The following is a 17,913-nucleotide window of genomic DNA, read 5'->3' on the forward strand; positions in this document are numbered from 1 at the left end:
ATTATATAAAATACATATATATATATATATATATAATGTATACATTATTTAATCGCAATTATGTACACCTTTTTTTTTTTTTTTTTTATTATTCTTCCGTATTGAAATATAACAATCATAAAAAATTCGATTGAAAAAAAAAAAAAAAAAAAAAAATAGATGGTGGGATATAAAAAATATGATTATATCAAAATTAATAAAAATATAAACGTACTAATTCTAAGTTAAAATTTTTCTTGGCACAAATTTCGAACTGTTTAGTAAATTTTTTTAAGTACTTAATGGAAAATGTAGAATAAATGTGAACGACAAAAAAAAAAAATAAAAAAAACAATCAAATGAATAAATAAATAAACGAAAAGGCGAATAAACCGAGTAGGCGAATGGGCGAACAAACGAATGAATAAATAAATAAATTATGCATTATACCGTTTAAATGTATACAACATATATATATGTCGCATTTATGAAGAAATATTTTTTATATGCCACATGCATTTCCGATTGTTGAAAACTTATTTTGAGAAAAAATTTACAACGTAAAAGCAGCAATAACTTTGTTAAGGCTTCGCAGTTTTGCTGCTTCATTTTGCTGCTTCATTTTGCTGCTTCGTTTTGCTGCTTCGTTTTGCGTCTCTTCACAGTTTAATGGTATTTCGTTTTACTGTTCGTCGTTTTATTCATTTTCATTTCTTTTTATTTTTATTCCTTTCCTTTCATTTTTAAAACTCACGCCATTTTTTCAGCAGTAATAGTTAATAAAAAAAATACGACACTACGAACGTATAAGATGCCCCTTTTTATATTTCTCGTTAATTCAATTTACATTTTTTTTTTATTTCCTTTTAAATCTTCTTTACAAGTATCAATTGTGTGGACTGAAATATTTTGATTTTATAAATTTATAAATTCGCTACAATAATAAAAAAGGGATCTTTCAAAAAGTAATGAGCATTTACATGTGTGCTCCTGTATCTTAAATTTTAAAATGCCCTTATTAGTGAAATTTCTTTTTTTTTCCAAAAAAAAAAAAAAAAACCATTGTGATATTTGAGTGATTTTTTACCTGAACTGTGCATGTTGTAACTATGGCACTTGATATAATGGTATTTCCTAACTATTTTAATTTTTAGTGTTTTCAACAAAACCGCAAATGATTGAAATAATATTTGTATTTGATGTGGTACATATAAACTTCTTTGCATAAATAAGTTTACCATATGTGTGTTGTCAATATAAAAAGTATTTTGTCGAGCCTTTTGCAGGTTATACGTATATATGAACATACATGTGTTACACATGTACGTATATGCGTATATTAAATTATTATGGAACGACTCGTTATAATATTATGATATCATTATATATTATATGCATTTTCCGATACGCGGCTAATGTAAAATATAAAAAAAAAAAAAAAAAAAGCTCGACTGCATAAATGTAAAGCTAAAGCAGCAACGTTTGTGGGCCTTTATAGGAGTGAAAAAAAAAAAAAATAAAACGAAATAAAATAAGAGGACGCAAAATGATATAATTTCACGTGCAGGGCTGTCAACAGTTAAATATAACTAAAAATATGCACAGTTCATGCAATTATTTTTTATACAAATGAAACTTTTGCCAAGTGGAAAGGATAACTGAGTATTATAACATGTAAGCATGTATATGTGTGTGCATATTTGGAAAAAACATGTAAACTTTTCCAAAAAAGTAGGTCAAATGGAGCACCGTGAAGCTCAGTTATATGTTGTTATATGTTTATGTTGTACAACCGTTTTAGCTTTACTTCCATTTCGGTGCACTTTAAATACTTTGAACAAAATAACTACTCGAAGAAGCACACAGGACGGGATCTGACGACGTGAAGAAAGCATGAATTGTGTATATAATTATATTCCCGGTATGTATGTGTGTGTAATTGTATAAGTTTTTACGCTTATCCCTGCGCAGTTAGACGGTCGGGAAATGAATCCCCCGCAGAAAATCTCGCGAGTTATTTTTTATATAAAACAATAAAACGTTAAAATTGTTAAGAGCGAGGGAGTAATTTGTATCATCAGTCATATTCTTTTCTTGACAATTTTCCTGGTTACCCATCTGCGTATTTATAACAAAGGACGGGTTGAACGTAATGAAAATATTGGGTGTCCATGATTTATGAATACTCGCATATCTATTTGAAAATACGTTGTTTAATTTTCGTTTAATTTTTTTCCGAAAATTATGAACATTTAAAATTTCATTAAAACATAAGGGATTATATAATATTGTTATTTCAGATGAAAATTTAGTCTCTAAATTTTTTATAAAATTATAAAAATGAGTTTTATATATATGCACCAATTCACATCTTTTCAAATTGCATACAATATTTGATGGTGTTTCATTCTTATTCGTTATATTATCTAAATAGTCTAAGTCATATTCCTCATCTATTTTGTATAGTTCCTCATCTATGCTTCTGCCAGTATTATCATTCTTTTCTTCTACTCGTTCATCTCCTTCTCCTACTTGTCCTTTTACACCATCTTTATGTTCGTCCTTTGCTTCATCCTTCTGTTGTTGTTCATTTGTATCCTTCTTTTCTTGCGTTTTTCTGTTGCTTTTGTTTTTATCTGTACAAGAAGGTACACTCCGGTTGTTCTCAACAGATGTCTTTCGGCTATCATTAACCTGTACCTTTCTTTTTTTGCTATTCGTTTCCGCCATTTTCATCTTTTTCTTGAAAATTCTAAGCGCAGTAGTAGCTTTATGAATATCCAAAATGATATCATAATTTCTTTTATCTATTAAGAATAAGGACATCCAGTTATCCCTCTCAAAATTATTGTGTAAATTTTTTATCATTTGCAAAGAATTGTTTGCAAAATTTATTATCAAATCGAATAGCTGATGAGGCAAGGAAATTAAAGTACAATGTGGGTCATATACTGAACATATCCAGAATTTTTTTTTTTCCTCTTTTTTTTTTTTTCTTTCCACAAATGAACTAGTCAACTTGGTTTTATGCTCCTCACTTAAGGAGTTATCATAATCTACTATCAGTGGTCTAGTCTCCCATTCATAGTTAATAAGAAATTTTAAAAATTTTATAAGAATAATTTTTGACGAAAAGGAAAAGCTGTCCATATACACGTCTTCCTCCATTTCTATTTTTTTCAGTTTAAACATGGGTGATAGACCGTTAGTTCTCTTTTTCCCCCTCGCTGCGTGAGCATTACCATAGTCATAATTGCCACTGCCATTTCCACTACTTAAACCTGTTGGACCATCTTTGACCCTGTTGGACCGCTTTTTTTGTTCCTCTCTACTTTCAAAGAATTCATTAAAGTCGGTGGTTTCGTCCTTGTATTCATCCGCGCTAATTCCAACATTTTCCTTTTCCTTTTTGGTGAACTTGGCAAAATTTTCTTCCCCCGTTTCGTTAAAACTATGCATATCATTGGCTGTTACAATATTGGTTCTTTGCATTTCCACCCTCTTAACTAAATAATTGTAATACATTTTGCTTTCTTCCTGTTGTTCCTGTTCCATCATGCGTAAATATCCATAATGCACCAGAAATTTTCTAAGTCCCTCATTACCAATGGGCATATGATTATGAACAAAGAATTTATTCATCATGTTGTGCTTTCTAAATTCTTCTGTATATATATAAAACAAAATATGTTCAACTAACTCGTCATAACAGGAAATACCTTTAGAGGCAAACCATAATTTACATATTTTTATAGACATATGGAATGATGAAAATTTAGTCGCATAATAATAAATAAAAGAAGACATCATAGGTTTGTATATATAATTTTTAATTTTTTCTATATTTTCAACGTGTTCAATTTTCATATCATCTAAGTTTGTTATTTGTATTAAATTTTTTTCAATTATTTTACTTATAAATATATGCAATCTGAAGACTGTTAATTTACAGAACACATCAATACAAAAATTTCTTTGCTCTATTTTTACAAATGATTTGCTCTCTGTTTGGAGCTTACTCTTTATAATTCCTTTTGCTATTTCATAATTTTTAAAAAATAAATGTGCATTTTTATAAATATTATTCGAAAATTTTATATCAACCACAACATCTATCATTTTGGTATAATTTTTCTTATATCCTATATCTGTCATTTTTAATAAATTTTCTGAACTATTCATGTTACATATAGAAAATAATTTCTCATTAATGTTATATAGGATACCCTTAATTTCATTATAATATTCTAATATAGCTTCGTAATAGTTAAAATGTATATCTTTCACTAATAATGGATTAGAAAAGTACACATAAAAAGATTTATTTTTTATTCTTTTTCCACAATACAAGAAATTGTCATTTGTCTTTATATATTTTATTTTTTCATATAATGTTTTTTTCAAATCACTTGATTCCCTATATTTCATTGTTTTTAAAATGTACTGAATTACCTGAACGTGTACAGATTTTGTTCTGTTCTCATATAACTCACTAAATAGTGCATCAAACACGAAATTTCCCATATCTTCTTCAGCTTTTTTCTTATTATAACTCTGTTTCGTTAGTTCACTGCTATTCCAATTGCAAAAATTATCATCATGGTAGATCCTTCCACTATTTCCTGTGTAACTTCCGTTGGAGGACGTGGTGCTACCGCTCTCACTGTTCGCACGACAGCTTCTATACTTTTTATTTTCATTATTTTGCTCACTCAGTGCATCGGAACCATCCTCCTGTGGTTTTTTCTTTTTGCCCATTTCTCCGCTATTTAAGCTACATTTTTCCGCCTTTCGTTTTTTCCTTTCCTGTTCATGCTCAAGCGTATCCTCCTGCTTATCATCTTGTTTGGCATTCTGCTTATCACCTTGTTTGGCATTCTGCTTATCACCTTGTTTGGCATTCTGCTTATCACCTTGTTTGGCATTCTGCTTATCACCTTGTTTGGCATTCTGCTTATCATCTTGTTTATCGTCCTGTTTGTCATCCTGTTTTTCATTCTGCTTATCATCCTGCTTATCATCCTGCTTATCATCCTGCTTATCATCCTGCTTATCATCCTGTTTATCGTCCTGTTTATCGTCCTGTTTATCGTCCTGTTTATCGTCGTGTTCCATCTCACCTTTATTTGCATTCTCATTATCATCACCACTGTCACTACCACTTTCGCTACCACGCGCACGCTCAAAGTCATGTTCGTATTTTTCTTTTTTTTTTCTTTTTTTTCCTTTTTTCATCAAAATCATTTTTGCTGGTTTTTTCCACATGAGTACTTCAAAAATGGTGTTATTTTCGAATCTCCTAATTTTTACCTTGTCTGTCCAGAATTTTTTAAAATTCGACGTTCTTCCAGGGTTGTACAGAACTTTCGATACGTCCATATATCTTATCGTGTTATTCGTGTTTATAAAAAAGGAAACACCGAGTAAAACTCTTTTTGTCAGAACACGTTTGCTCACTGGCTCGGCTTCTTCATCTTCCACTTTATCGCTATTTTTTTTTCTTCCCTCGTCTGGGTCTTCCCCTTTATCTTTTTCCCCTTTCATTTGTTTTCTCTTCTTGTTGAAGAGAATATCTTGAAAAATTGTTAAAATGGGGGAATCATCAATTATACTTTCACCGTGTGTACGTGCATCACCAGTGGCGGACCCAATGCAAAATCCAGTGGTACTACCTTTTTCGTAAAAATCAAAGGAAACCAAACGAAACGTTAGCTCCTCAACCCTGTCTGATAATGCTTTTATTAATTTTTTTTTTAAACAGCCAATTTGTTCATTATAATTAGAAATATTATTATTAACAAGTAAGGGAAAAAATATTTCTTCTTCATAATTAAGGGGAAAACAATCACTGTTGGAGGCAAAAAGTTCATAAAAATCGCTACACTTTAGATAGTACTCGGCTTTTTTCGCTTCTTCTATTAATTCCATAAGGGAATGTGAGCTGTTTTGAAAAATTTCGTACGTGGAATTTATTAAAAAAATGTGTGTCCCTTCGTTTTGTTGTGTTCGTTGTTCGCTGTGTTGTTCCTTCTGTTGTTCCTTTTGTTTTCCACTATCCTGTTCTCCTTGTTCTTTACTTTTTTCCCTTTTTTGCTCCTTCTTCTGTTCCCTCTTCTGTTCTTGTTGTTTCTCTTCTTGTTGCTGCTCTTTAGATCGTTGTGATGATCTTCGCCTGCACTGTTCAGAAGTTTTGTATACCCCATTTTGATACTCATAAAAATGTTCGCACAAATTCATAGAACTGATAAAATTAATAGTTTTTTTAAAAATTTCAAAAAACTCGCAATTTTCTAATTTATAAGTAAAGCAAACAAAACTGCATAACAGTCCAAGTATAAACGAACTAACGTCGGAATAGTAAAAGAAATTTGAAAATTTGTATTTCTCATGATATTTAAATTTTACGTTATTATTTTCATCATATGTGGAAAATGTATATAACAACTTTTTATTCCTGCACCATAATTTTAAAAGTTTAACGGCCTTTTTATATCCCTCAAATTGTTTACTCGTTCTTTTTATTAACTCATCACACTCAAGGATATGGCACTCTGTTATAAGAAATTTCTTCAGCATCATTCGTTTTGTGCACATAAAGTCTACTTTTCTTTTAATACTCCCCTCGTCCATGTTGTTCCTGTGTCTGTTGTTGCTTGAGTTCTTGTTGTTCTTCTTTTTGCTCTTCTTCTTCTTCCTCTTCTCGTCGTCCCCCTTTTTTGAGCCCTTCTTTTCGCTCATTACATGTGTTATTGCACCTTTGTTTCCCATACTTTTGCTACTACCGTTTTCGATAGGGCTATCTTTATCATCAAACTCCTTTTCATTAGGAATATACTCACATTTGGCGTAGTATTTGTTGTATACATACAAAAAGCTAGAAGAAACTTTCCTCGAAGGGTACAATAACACATTGATGCTTCCAACGTACTTTTTCTGTTTGTTAATGGTAAACACTAAAATAGATTTACACCTATTTGTCCAAGTGTTTATGCTTATACAAATGTCCAGATCATACGAAATGTTTGATTTCCTGATCTCGTTCATAAAATCTTTTTTATAAAATAAGTATTTCATTAAATTTATGTACATATTATGGTATATGTGAAAATTTCTATATTTACATTTTTTCCCCATCTTTGTATTTAAATCATACTCAATACCTAAGTCGATATTTACACAATTATTTAGATACATATTATTTTTAAAACTACCAATTATTTTACTATTTTTTAATGTTATACTTTTTGCATACATATCTTTAAAATTATTTTTTTCATTATGTATATGATCATGTAAATCATCCTCTAAACTTTTTATAAATTTTATTATTACATTCTTAATTTGAATTAACAGGTCTAAATTGGTTAAATTCTTTCTATAATATTGTAGTCCTCTCAATATATCACATAAATCCCCTCTATCGGAGTTATAAAAATTATTTCCATCATTCAAAATGTATTTTATTTTTTCATCATCTTTATTTCCACTGACTCCTTTCTGCAATTCAAAGAAAGCTTCTTTCCTTTGATGAGAATTCATTTTAATAATATTTTCTTCTAATACAAATTTTTTTTTTTTTTTTTTTTTTTTAAACAAACGTATTCCTGTGGGTTACGAAATTCCGAATGCACTTCCTTTGTTTTGTCGGTGTGCATTTAGTGAGCGTATGTAAGGGTATCTATACTTAAACTCTAATGACTAAATTGTTTTTTGGCAACACCTGATCTCTTTTTTCCTCTGAAATTTTGGTTTAACTTTTGGACCGTTCACCTTGGTCGTATGTACAAGCATATGCATATATATACGTCAATGTATATAGGTATATGTTAATGTATATATGTACAAGCATATGCATATATATACGTCAATGTATATATGTACAAGCATATGCATATATATACGTCAATGTATATAGGTATATGCGTATATGTATAGATTACATATCACTCGCATGTAAATGACCAATCAGTATACTACTTTCGGTTATTCATAAAAACAGGCATGCGATTTTCTTCCCGCTGCGCTTCAAACCTTTTGTATCAAACTAAAGTACGTACGTTCGTTCGTTTGCCCATATATTTTGCTTAACAACTTACTGAATATTAACCTCGTTGCCCCTTAACGAAATGCATATATTTCTATGTTCTTTTTTATTTCACTATTTTTTACGTAGATATCCAAACTTCCTGCCCTTTCATGCTTATGTACGTGTTATTATCACAAAGTATTTCTGATAGTGCAAATAGGTATATGTATATATATATCTATATATCTATATCTATATATATATATATAACATAAAATGACTGTATTTTTCTTTTTTATTCCTCCTTTTCCTTATTTTTTTAAAGTCTCTTTTAATTTTGAGTTGTTCTCTTCCATATTATTTGTACTAATAACATGATTCATGCAGTTCTCTCAGTTGAATTGTACTTTTTGCAGTTCTACTATTTTGTTTTTCTTTTATCAAACCATAAATAAAATGTTTATCTTTTTTTTTTGTAAAATATACCGTATCTTCTGACAGGGAAGAAAAAAAAAAAAAAGAAAAAAAAAAAAAGGAAAAAAAAAAAAAAACGGTCGTATTTATTTTTTTTCAAAACTTCATGTTGTTACAAAAAATGAAGTGTTATAATTTCATATCTATCTTTTTTCAAATTTTTTTTTTTTTTTTATTCTATAATTTGTTAAAAGTGTACATATTGACCTATCTATTACTAAAAGAATATTTTTCTTTTATTTATGTCATTTTTTTTTATGTTATTTAACGGGGTCCGTTTTTTTATATTTTTCTTAAGCCTGACCAAATAAAAGCATATGACCACGTAAATAAATATATATATGTATATATATATATATATATATATATATATATATATATATATATATAGTATTTATATATGTATAGTTGATAATTATACATTGAGAATAGTGTTATTTGTTTTGAAACACGAAGGAGCGAGGTTAAGTAAATGTGTACAATTGCTAACAGTTCCAAGATATGATATATATATATTTTTTTTAAGAGTACATTGAAAATGCACTTCTATGTGTATACAATATGAACACATATGAATATATATGCTCGTAGGTACATGCGTTAAACATGTACTGATAACATTTTACTCATTTATTTTGCATTCTTTTTATTTTTTTATTTCTTTTATTTTTATTTTTTTATTTCTTTTATTTTTATTTTTTTATTTCTTTTATTTTTATTTTTTTATTTCTTTTCTTTTTTTTTTTTTAAATTACTATTTTCACTGTTACATGTATATATATACGACAAATCCAAAAAAAGGAGAGGATTTTTCCTTTTTTTTCTGAACAAGTTCATAATAATTTAATGACTGTAGGGGCATAACACGAAAAAGCTCTTCGAATTTATGTAGTATTATAGGGGTTATTGTTATGTGCTACTTGTGTACATATATATATATATATATATATGTATGTGTACGTGTTTACATGTATATGTTCTGTTAATAAAATTACGAAAACGTTTCCCCAAAGGAGTATATTTTTGTTTATTTTGCTATTTCGTTATTTCTTTATTTTTTATTTTTTTATTTATTTATTTTTTTTTGTTGCATCTTTTAGAATTTGATGAATTCCTGTTCGTCGAAAGTAGTACTTAACTAGTGAAGGGAAAAATTAGTAGGCTAATATGAGGAAGATTACAACACGCAAAATTTACAATAATAGTAGTGGTAGTAGTTATAGCAGCAGTTGTAGCAGCAGTTGTTGCAGCAGTTGTAGCAGCAGTTGTAGCAGCAGTTGTAGCAGAAGATGTAGCAGCAGCTGTAGCAGAAGATGTAGCAGCAGCTGTGGAGGTAGTAGCAATTTTAATGATAATTAAGGGTACTACCTTTTTGTAATTACATGATTATGGTCAGGTAAATTCGCCTTCACAGTGTTACCACGTAATTTCCCCCTTTAAAAAAAAAAAAAAAAAAAGGTAAATGAAATGTATAGCGTTAAATGCAGTATACACAACATGGCAAATACTACATTAGCATATATATTAATATATTAACTTGCTAAAATGTAATATGTATAAAGAAAAAAAAAAAAAAAATTATGCTTTTTTTTGCAATAATTCTGATGACTTTCATACCATTGTAATTTCGCATAAAATTTACAAGTATATATTATATATGAAAAAAATAACTCATCAAAATGGACTCATCATTTATTCCAAAAGAACTGGTAGGAAAAGACATTTACAAAATTTTGGGTCTTAGTATAAATGATGCGAATAAAGAAAATATAAAAAATATTATAAGAAAAAGTTATTTAAAATGTGCTTTAATTTTGCATCCTGATAAAAAAGAAATTAATTTTAAAGAAGAGGAAAAAGATATAGCATATGCGGAAAATTTTAACACATTAAAATGTGCTTATGAGTTTTTAATTAATGAAAAGTTAAGAAGAAAATATAATTTATATGTTCAGAAAAAATCAAAAAAGAGCACACCAGTTAATAATAATACAAGTTTAAATAGGTATTTAGATAAGAAAAAATTTGTAGCTTATCAGAATGAAAAATTAATATACAAAAAGAAACTAGAAGAGAGGGAAAAAGCTAGGGAAACTTCAATAAGAGCTGCTGCTACGTCTGCTTTCAACAATGAAAAAAGGAATGAAGAAAAAGAACAAAATTTGCAAAATGAAGCAAATTTAAAAAAAATAAAAAGACAGAATGAAAATTTTATAAAAAGAAATAACTGTTCTCAAAATCTCCAAAAAAATATTAAAAAATGTGCAACTGATAATGATGATAGGTTAATTGAAATTTATTTGGACAATTATGTAAATAACATTAATTTACTAAAACTTTATATAAAAAAAAAAAAAATTTTACACTTTTTTGTTAATTTTAATTTTCAAAAATATTATCTTAATTTAAATGACGAAGAAAAGAAAAATGAACGAAAAGTTGGGTACATCCTTTTTAGTCATCGCTTCGAAACCATTCAGGCATACTTATTCTACAAAAAATATAAAGACAAAATTAACGACAACTTTAAGTTAAAGTTACTAGTCCCTTGTAACGACTGTAAGGATTTGAACGATCCCAAAGTGCGCGAGTCGGAAAATATTGATAAGATGATGAACGAAATGATGGATGATCTGGACAAAATTTTTTCTTTATAACGCAGGAGTACAATCGTGTGCAAATTATGATGATTAGAAGAAAAAATGCTTCACTATTATGACAAATTAAGGTAAAAATGTGCTAAAATTATAACATGACCACAAAAATGCACCAATATTATGACATGGCAAGGTAAAAACGTAAAAATAGCACAGTATCGTATCAGTACGACAATATAGTAACATTGTAGTTATAATAATTTTTTTTTTTTTGTTTATGTTTGTGTGCGTTTAACGAAAATATGACTGTTTTAAAATACCCCATTATATGTGTAAAATTTAAACTTGGGCATTGAAAATGGCATATGGGCATATATATTCGTATACACAAATGTAAATGCACATACGTGTATATATTTATGTATATATATTTATATATTTTGTTTTTTCCATTTTTCCGTTACCATGTTTCTCCTTTTTGTTCGCAAATTTGTTATTTGTTACAACTGCGTAATGACTGCGCGCATTCTGAAATATTATCAATTTTGTACATTTCGTATATTTGTTCATTTTTGCATTATTCCTTCTTTGCATTATTCCATCTTTGCATTATTCCATCTTTGCATTATTCCATCTTTGCATTTTTATGTTCTTTCCATATGTTTTATTTTCAATTTTTTCAATTTCCTGCTTAAATACACCTTTTCATAATTAACAGAAAAAAGCAGGGAATTTCTCATGTACCCAATGAGGACCAGATGATGGGCATAATTTTTTGCAATATTCAAAAAGAAGGAAAAAAAAAAAAAATATTAAAATAAAGAATTAACAACAGTTGAGTTAGAAATAATAAAGAAACATAGAAACACAACAGTTGTTATCGTTTGTCTAAATTTTCAAAATTGTTCATCTTTTTTAAAATATGCACAAATATGTATACAACTGCTGTATGTATATGCATTTATTCATTTTTTCCAATTTTTTTTTTTTTTTTTTTTTGTCACTGTTATTATTAATTTTAATTATTCTTTTTATAAAACTTTTTTAAGTGCATTTGTAAGTTTTCATCATTTTACACAAGAGATGCAAAATGGAAAAATGGAAAAAAATAAAAATAAGAATAAGAATAAGGAAAAAACAGAACGCTCCGTAAAATTAACTGTGCTGCAATGATATACTGCACGGGAATTGCATTGTGCGGAATGTACTTAATATTGAAAAATGCGCAGTTCCAGTTTTTTAGTAATTATACCATTGTGATACTAAATTAGCGAATATTATGGTTAAAGTAAAAAAATTTATACCATGTGCATATATGGCGCGTTCTCTGTTCCTTGGTTTATTTTGAAAACATTCTGTCACAATGCAAGTGTAAAATAAAAATTTTACGTAGCGCTGACTGTTCCTTGTTTGTTTTCGTATGTTTTGTTAATTTTTCGTATGTTTTGTTAATTTTCCGTATGTTTTGTTAATTTTCCGTATGTTTTGTTAATTTTCCGTATGTTTTGTTAATTTTTCATATGATTTGTTAATTTTTCATATGATTTGTTAATTTTTCGCTTTTATTTTTATTTGCATTTTTGCGTTTTTATTCGTGTTTACGGCTGTTTCGCCCAGTGTTGATGCTTTTTTTTTTTTGTCCTTGCTAATTTTCATATTTTTGGCACATTTTCCCTTTGTATTATAATAAAATATAAAGTGAGTTATTACGCACGTAATCATAGGAATAAAAATTATTAAATCTATCTAAATTAACTACTCCATGCGTTGAGTTGTTACATTTGTTACAATGTAATGCTGTACCTTACTGATTTATTTTTACCCAGATATTTTACTTTGCCTACTCCAATTTCTCTTACACAATGAACTGCCTAAGTGAAGAGCGCCATTTTCAAAACATTGTCAAAAAATTAAAAAACTATAGCATATATGACGAAATAGACAAAAACAAACTGGACAAAAATATTATAAAAAAAATATCAATTTTATATGACTTGTTCAGGCATATAAATAAGGAACGAAATAGTAATACAACTGATTTTATATATACTAGTGATATAAAATATTCATTAAAACATGATGAGTTTGTACGTATAAGGTTTCATATTACCCCTATAGAAAGAAAAGGAATAAATTCCCTAGATGAAAATAATTATTCATATATTCAAAATTTAAACAATTTAGTAAGTAATATATATAATCCGTCAATTTATGACCAGTTCATAAAAAATCAAATAGAGGAAGACAAGGAGAAATTACAAATTATGATAAAATGTATTAACGAAATTGAATGTGCATATATTTATAAATACCGGAGTGATAACAATATCAAATTAACTTTTGATGTATTTTGTCATAATTTTTATGTTTTTCTTTCATATGATTATAAAAAAAAGTTAAGTATTAAAAATTTTAAAAATAAGTATAATCAAATAAAACAAGATAACGAGTTTGAATATTCTACCACTCAGAATATTATGCAGCTTAATTCAATCGGTCTGATTTTAAAAAATAATGACAACTCCTTTGAACAAGAGTATTTGGAAAAACTAAATCCATATATATTTGAGTCCGAGGCAATCATAAAAGAACTTCACTCAAAAAAGTATGCCCCCATAAAAAAGCTTGAACTGGAAAACAATTTTTTTATCAAAAATGATAATTATGAACAAGATATGCGCAGGTTGATCCAAGTGGAGAAAATAAAGAACGAGTACAGACGCTTAAAAAATAACATAAGAAAAAATTTTTGAAAAAAAAAAAAAAAAAAGGATATATAATTTTGCCTTCGTTGCACCATTATAAACAGAGGCGACCACGAAAGGGCGTGCAGACATACTTTACACAATTCGTCCTGAGAACATGCGCATACCTTCTATACATACATGTTAAACCCGTGTGCATACCCCCTCTATGCATACATGTTAAGCCCATGCGCATACCCCCTCTATACAAACATGTTAAGCCCATGCGCATACCCTTTATACATACTTGTTAAACCCGTGTGCATACCCCCTCTATACATACTTGTTAAGCCCGTGTGCATACCCCCTCTATACAAACATGTAATGTTGTGCACTCAACTTGCTCTGAATTTTATGACGACATAACATTTGGGCCTTCATTTTGAGAATTAATTTTCCCGTGCTCAGATTTAAATTAATTAAATTATGTCGACAAGAAAACAAATTAAAGTGTTAACTGGATAATACGTAATTACTATACTGCACATTTATTCATTACATTTTTACATGTACTGATTGTGCATTTTTTTAATTTGTTCCCAATGGTGTAATAGTGCTTTTTTTTTTTTTTTTTTTTTTTGCAAAAAAGCCATAAAATTATAAAACTTCCAAAAAAATTTTTACTCTTCCCTGCCCTCACTCCCCCTCAAGCAATATATGATCTGCTCATAATTTGTTGCTAAAAATTTCGAGTAAGTTACGAAGAAAATGAATTCATGAAAGATTTATAAAGTTGCAAAGTCCCTCCATGTTATATGCCCTTTTCCCCATCCCAATTTGTGGCATTAGGCTGTGTTGTTTGTTCATATATAGCGCACTATTCACGCGTATGTATGTATGTAAATACATGTACAAATTATTTACGAGTAAACATACTTACTTGTACGCAAAAACTTGCCCTTTTTCTCAGTACACCTCTAGTATTGTGTGAAATTCCCTGCATTTTTTGTAGCCCCTTGCAGTGCAAATTTGGCGTACATTTTACGCGCCAACAAATTAAAAAATAAGTGCAAAAAAAAAAAAAAAAAAAAAAAAATACAAATCGATAATCACTTAACCCATTTTGCACAACTCACATTGCATAACTAATTTACATATAGTATATAAAGTACGTAGTATATAAAGTACGTAGTATATAAAGTACGTAGTATATAAAGTACGTAGTATATAAAGTACGTAGTATATAAAGTACGTAGTATATAAAGTACGTAGTATATAAAGTACGTAGTATATAAAGTACGTAGTATATAAAGTACGTAGTATATAAAGTACGTAGTATATAAAGTACGTAGTATATCATGTATGTAGTATATCATGTACGTAGTATGTCAAGCCCCATTTACTAGTCAAGTGTTCCTCAAACCAACTTACTAAGGCGCTCGTTCTTTTTTGAGAGAAGGAATATCCTATATTAATAAATGAAACCTTCTGCGATATGATACTAACAAGATTGGAGGAACAGATAAAATTTTTAAAAGTTCTCAGGTGCAAGTTCAGCTTATCGCTTGATGTTAGCGGTGTGCACACAACTACCCCTAATATAGGTATCGCTTTAATGCAAAAGGGAATATGAAATATTTTAAATTAACTGTTTTTGTATTTTTTATGAAACAAACTTTTCTTTTTTCCCCCATCTCAGTGAAGCGTTGTTTGACCTATTACCCGTGCAGAAGACAAGAGGGCCATAAAATTGTAAAAAAAAAAAAAAAAAAAAAAAAAAAAAAAATGTAATTTGAAAAGGTGAAACTGTAAGACTACACACTTTTTTTTTTTTTTTTTTCTTGTTGTTGTTGTTGTTGCTGTTGCTGTTGCTGTTGCTGTTGTTGTCCTTTTTTGATGTGTTCATAGAGTGGTGGTAGTTTGTTAAGCGGCAAAGGAGAACACAATATGACACAGACCTAAATTCTGAAGCAAATATTTAATTATGTGTGCAATGTTATTCATTTTTTTTTTTTTTTTTTTTTTTTTTCGAGCTATATTGCATTGTTTGTTCCCTTTTTTTATTTCCATTTTTATTTTCTGTTTTTGTCCTTTTTCTTTTTAAATTTTTTATAATAGGAGCTGATGCTTGGTAAGCACAGGAAGAGACGAATAAACCCGCCCGTTTATCCAGTTCATCCGAACGAAGAAAAAAAAAAAAATCTTAATAATTTCATAACTTACAAAGATTTGAAAATAAGATGGAGGAATACGTCTAAAAATTATCGAAAGAAAGTAACCATAGCAAGGAAATGGAAAAATTTACATTGTATTATGCCTATGAATGTAAACTCATGCATATTCGTTTTACATAAAAATTTGCCACGTACTAGATATACACAAATAAAAAAAGAATATTGTCAGAAAGAGGAATGGTCAAATTCGGTACCATGTACAAATGAATATGTCGAAGTGAATGGTTATAGACAGAAAAAGGAGTACAACCTATGTTTGAATAAGAATGATGGAAAATGTGCGGAGGTAGTAGAGGTGATAAATAATGAGGTAGGAACAACTAGTATTTTTCAACAAGACGACTACAACAGAAGCAGTTGTAGTAATAGGCAAAATAATGGAGTAAGAAGAGGAAGAAGGAAGGGGAAACATGCCATTCGAGGAAGACATATTGCGTTAAATGAAATAACACAATATGAATGCGAAAGGGAAGAAGATGATAATGAACTAAATTATTATGAAAAACCTCCGAAAGAACTAGAGCACATTATTAGTCGAGATAAGAAAGATTTATTTTGTATCTTCAAATCAAATTTTATAAATGAACACAAAGTAACAGTAGGAGATATTGTTCAAACAGAAAAGATGCATAGAAGGAAGGCAGGTGATGTTGTATATTTTGGTACGGTTCTCTTTGTGGGATCTAAAAATTTTTCAATCATTGGTAAACCAACAGTACCATACTGTAAAGTAAAAGCTACAATAGAACAGATAACTCTCAGTAAAGAAATTTTAAGTTTTCGTTATAAGAAAGTAAGAAGATCTAGTAGATTTTTACGAATAAGACATTGGATAACACTTTTAAAAATTGATGAAATAATTATTAACACATCAGGTAAAATAAAAGATGAAAGAATTAAACCTTTACAAATACTTGATTTATGGTCTAATAGATGGTTATATCAAAAAGAATTGAATTTTATTAAATTTGATGAAAATAATAATCCATTGGCAGAACAAATCTACAACTTAGTTGAACATCAACCCAATACTTTGCACAGGCGAGGACTCACTGACTGCTATCGGTTTTATCCTGATCCGCACGTTCCTCACTCGTACTGATACAAAACATTCGCTCTGTGCACACACAGTCCTAGCGTCGCGTGTGAATCCTCGTACCCTGTAAACTTTAGCCCTACGAGGGCTTCCTCCTTTTGTCCGCCATTTTGTAATCTTTTTTGTTTTATTTTGTTATCATTTTTGCTTTATTTTGTTATCATTTTTGCTTTATTTTGTTATCATTTTTGCTTTATTTTGTTATCATTTTTGCTTTATTTTGTTATCATTTTTGCTTTATTTTGTTATCATTTTTGCTTTATTTTGTTATCATTTTTGCTTTATTGTTTCATCATTTTTGCTTTATTGTTTCATCATTTTTGCTTTATTTTTTCATCATTTTTGCTTTATATTTTCTTCTCCCTTTTTCTATATATTTCTCTGAAAAAATCCGAAAATTTCAGCTCATCAGCGTATATACGTCCGCATACATGTACGCAAGTTTGCACGTATGTTCATTTATGTATATATGTAAATATACATACATGTGCACGAGGGAAGCTTTTGCTTATTCTCTCTTTTTTTCCTTTTTTTTTTTTTTTTTTTTTTTTTTTTCACATACTACAAACCTTTTTTAACTATCCTCATCCCATGCTTATTAAATTAGCTACTAAAAAGGATATACGTTTTAATGTTGTAACACAATTATATACTAAAAGAGAAAAATACAGCATATCTTTAAAAAAATGAAAAAAAAAAAAAATAAAAAAATAAATAAATTGAAATAAAATAAAATAATTTTTCATTATTCTGTTCTTTTCGAGGTGTTAAAAATTATTTTTTTTTTATTTTTAAAAAAAAAAAGAAAGAAAAAAAAAAAAAA

At 28.6% G+C, this 17,913-nt stretch overlaps 4 protein-coding genes across 4 annotated transcripts; 3 read left to right on the top strand and 1 right to left on the bottom strand.

The window, feature by feature from the left end:
- Positions 1-1,950: 1,950 nt before the first annotated feature.
- On the bottom strand, positions 1,951-7,518 carry PmUG01_13036600 (conserved Plasmodium protein, unknown function; the record flags this gene model as incomplete). The annotated part of the gene is made up of 1 exon (XM_029007352.1): positions 1,951-7,518. One exon carries the CDS (start codon positions 7,516-7,518, stop codon positions 1,951-1,953), a length of 5,568 nt encoding a protein of 1,855 aa, XP_028863751.1.
- Positions 7,519-10,158: 2,640 nt separating this feature from the next.
- PmUG01_13036700 (DnaJ protein, putative) lies at positions 10,159-11,136 on the top strand (the record flags this gene model as incomplete). Its single annotated transcript, XM_029007353.1, has 1 exon — positions 10,159-11,136. One exon carries the CDS (start codon positions 10,159-10,161, stop codon positions 11,134-11,136), a length of 978 nt encoding a protein of 325 aa, XP_028863752.1.
- Positions 11,137-12,938: 1,802 nt separating this feature from the next.
- PmUG01_13036800 (conserved Plasmodium protein, unknown function) lies at positions 12,939-13,829 on the top strand (the record flags this gene model as incomplete). The annotated part of the gene is made up of 1 exon (XM_029007356.1): positions 12,939-13,829. The coding sequence occupies one exon, from the start codon at positions 12,939-12,941 to the stop codon at positions 13,827-13,829; it is 891 nt and encodes a 296-aa protein (XP_028863753.1).
- A 2,055-nt stretch (positions 13,830-15,884) lies between these two features.
- PmUG01_13036900 (mitochondrial ribosomal protein L21 precursor, putative) lies at positions 15,885-17,096 on the top strand (the record flags this gene model as incomplete). Its single annotated transcript, XM_029007357.1, has 1 exon — positions 15,885-17,096. The coding sequence occupies one exon, from the start codon at positions 15,885-15,887 to the stop codon at positions 17,094-17,096; it is 1,212 nt and encodes a 403-aa protein (XP_028863754.1).
- Between the last annotated feature and the right edge of the window lie 817 nt (positions 17,097-17,913).

This window comes from Plasmodium malariae, assembly GCF_900090045.1.
Source record: "Plasmodium malariae genome assembly, chromosome: 13".
Lineage (NCBI taxonomy): Eukaryota > Apicomplexa > Aconoidasida > Haemosporida > Plasmodiidae > Plasmodium > Plasmodium malariae.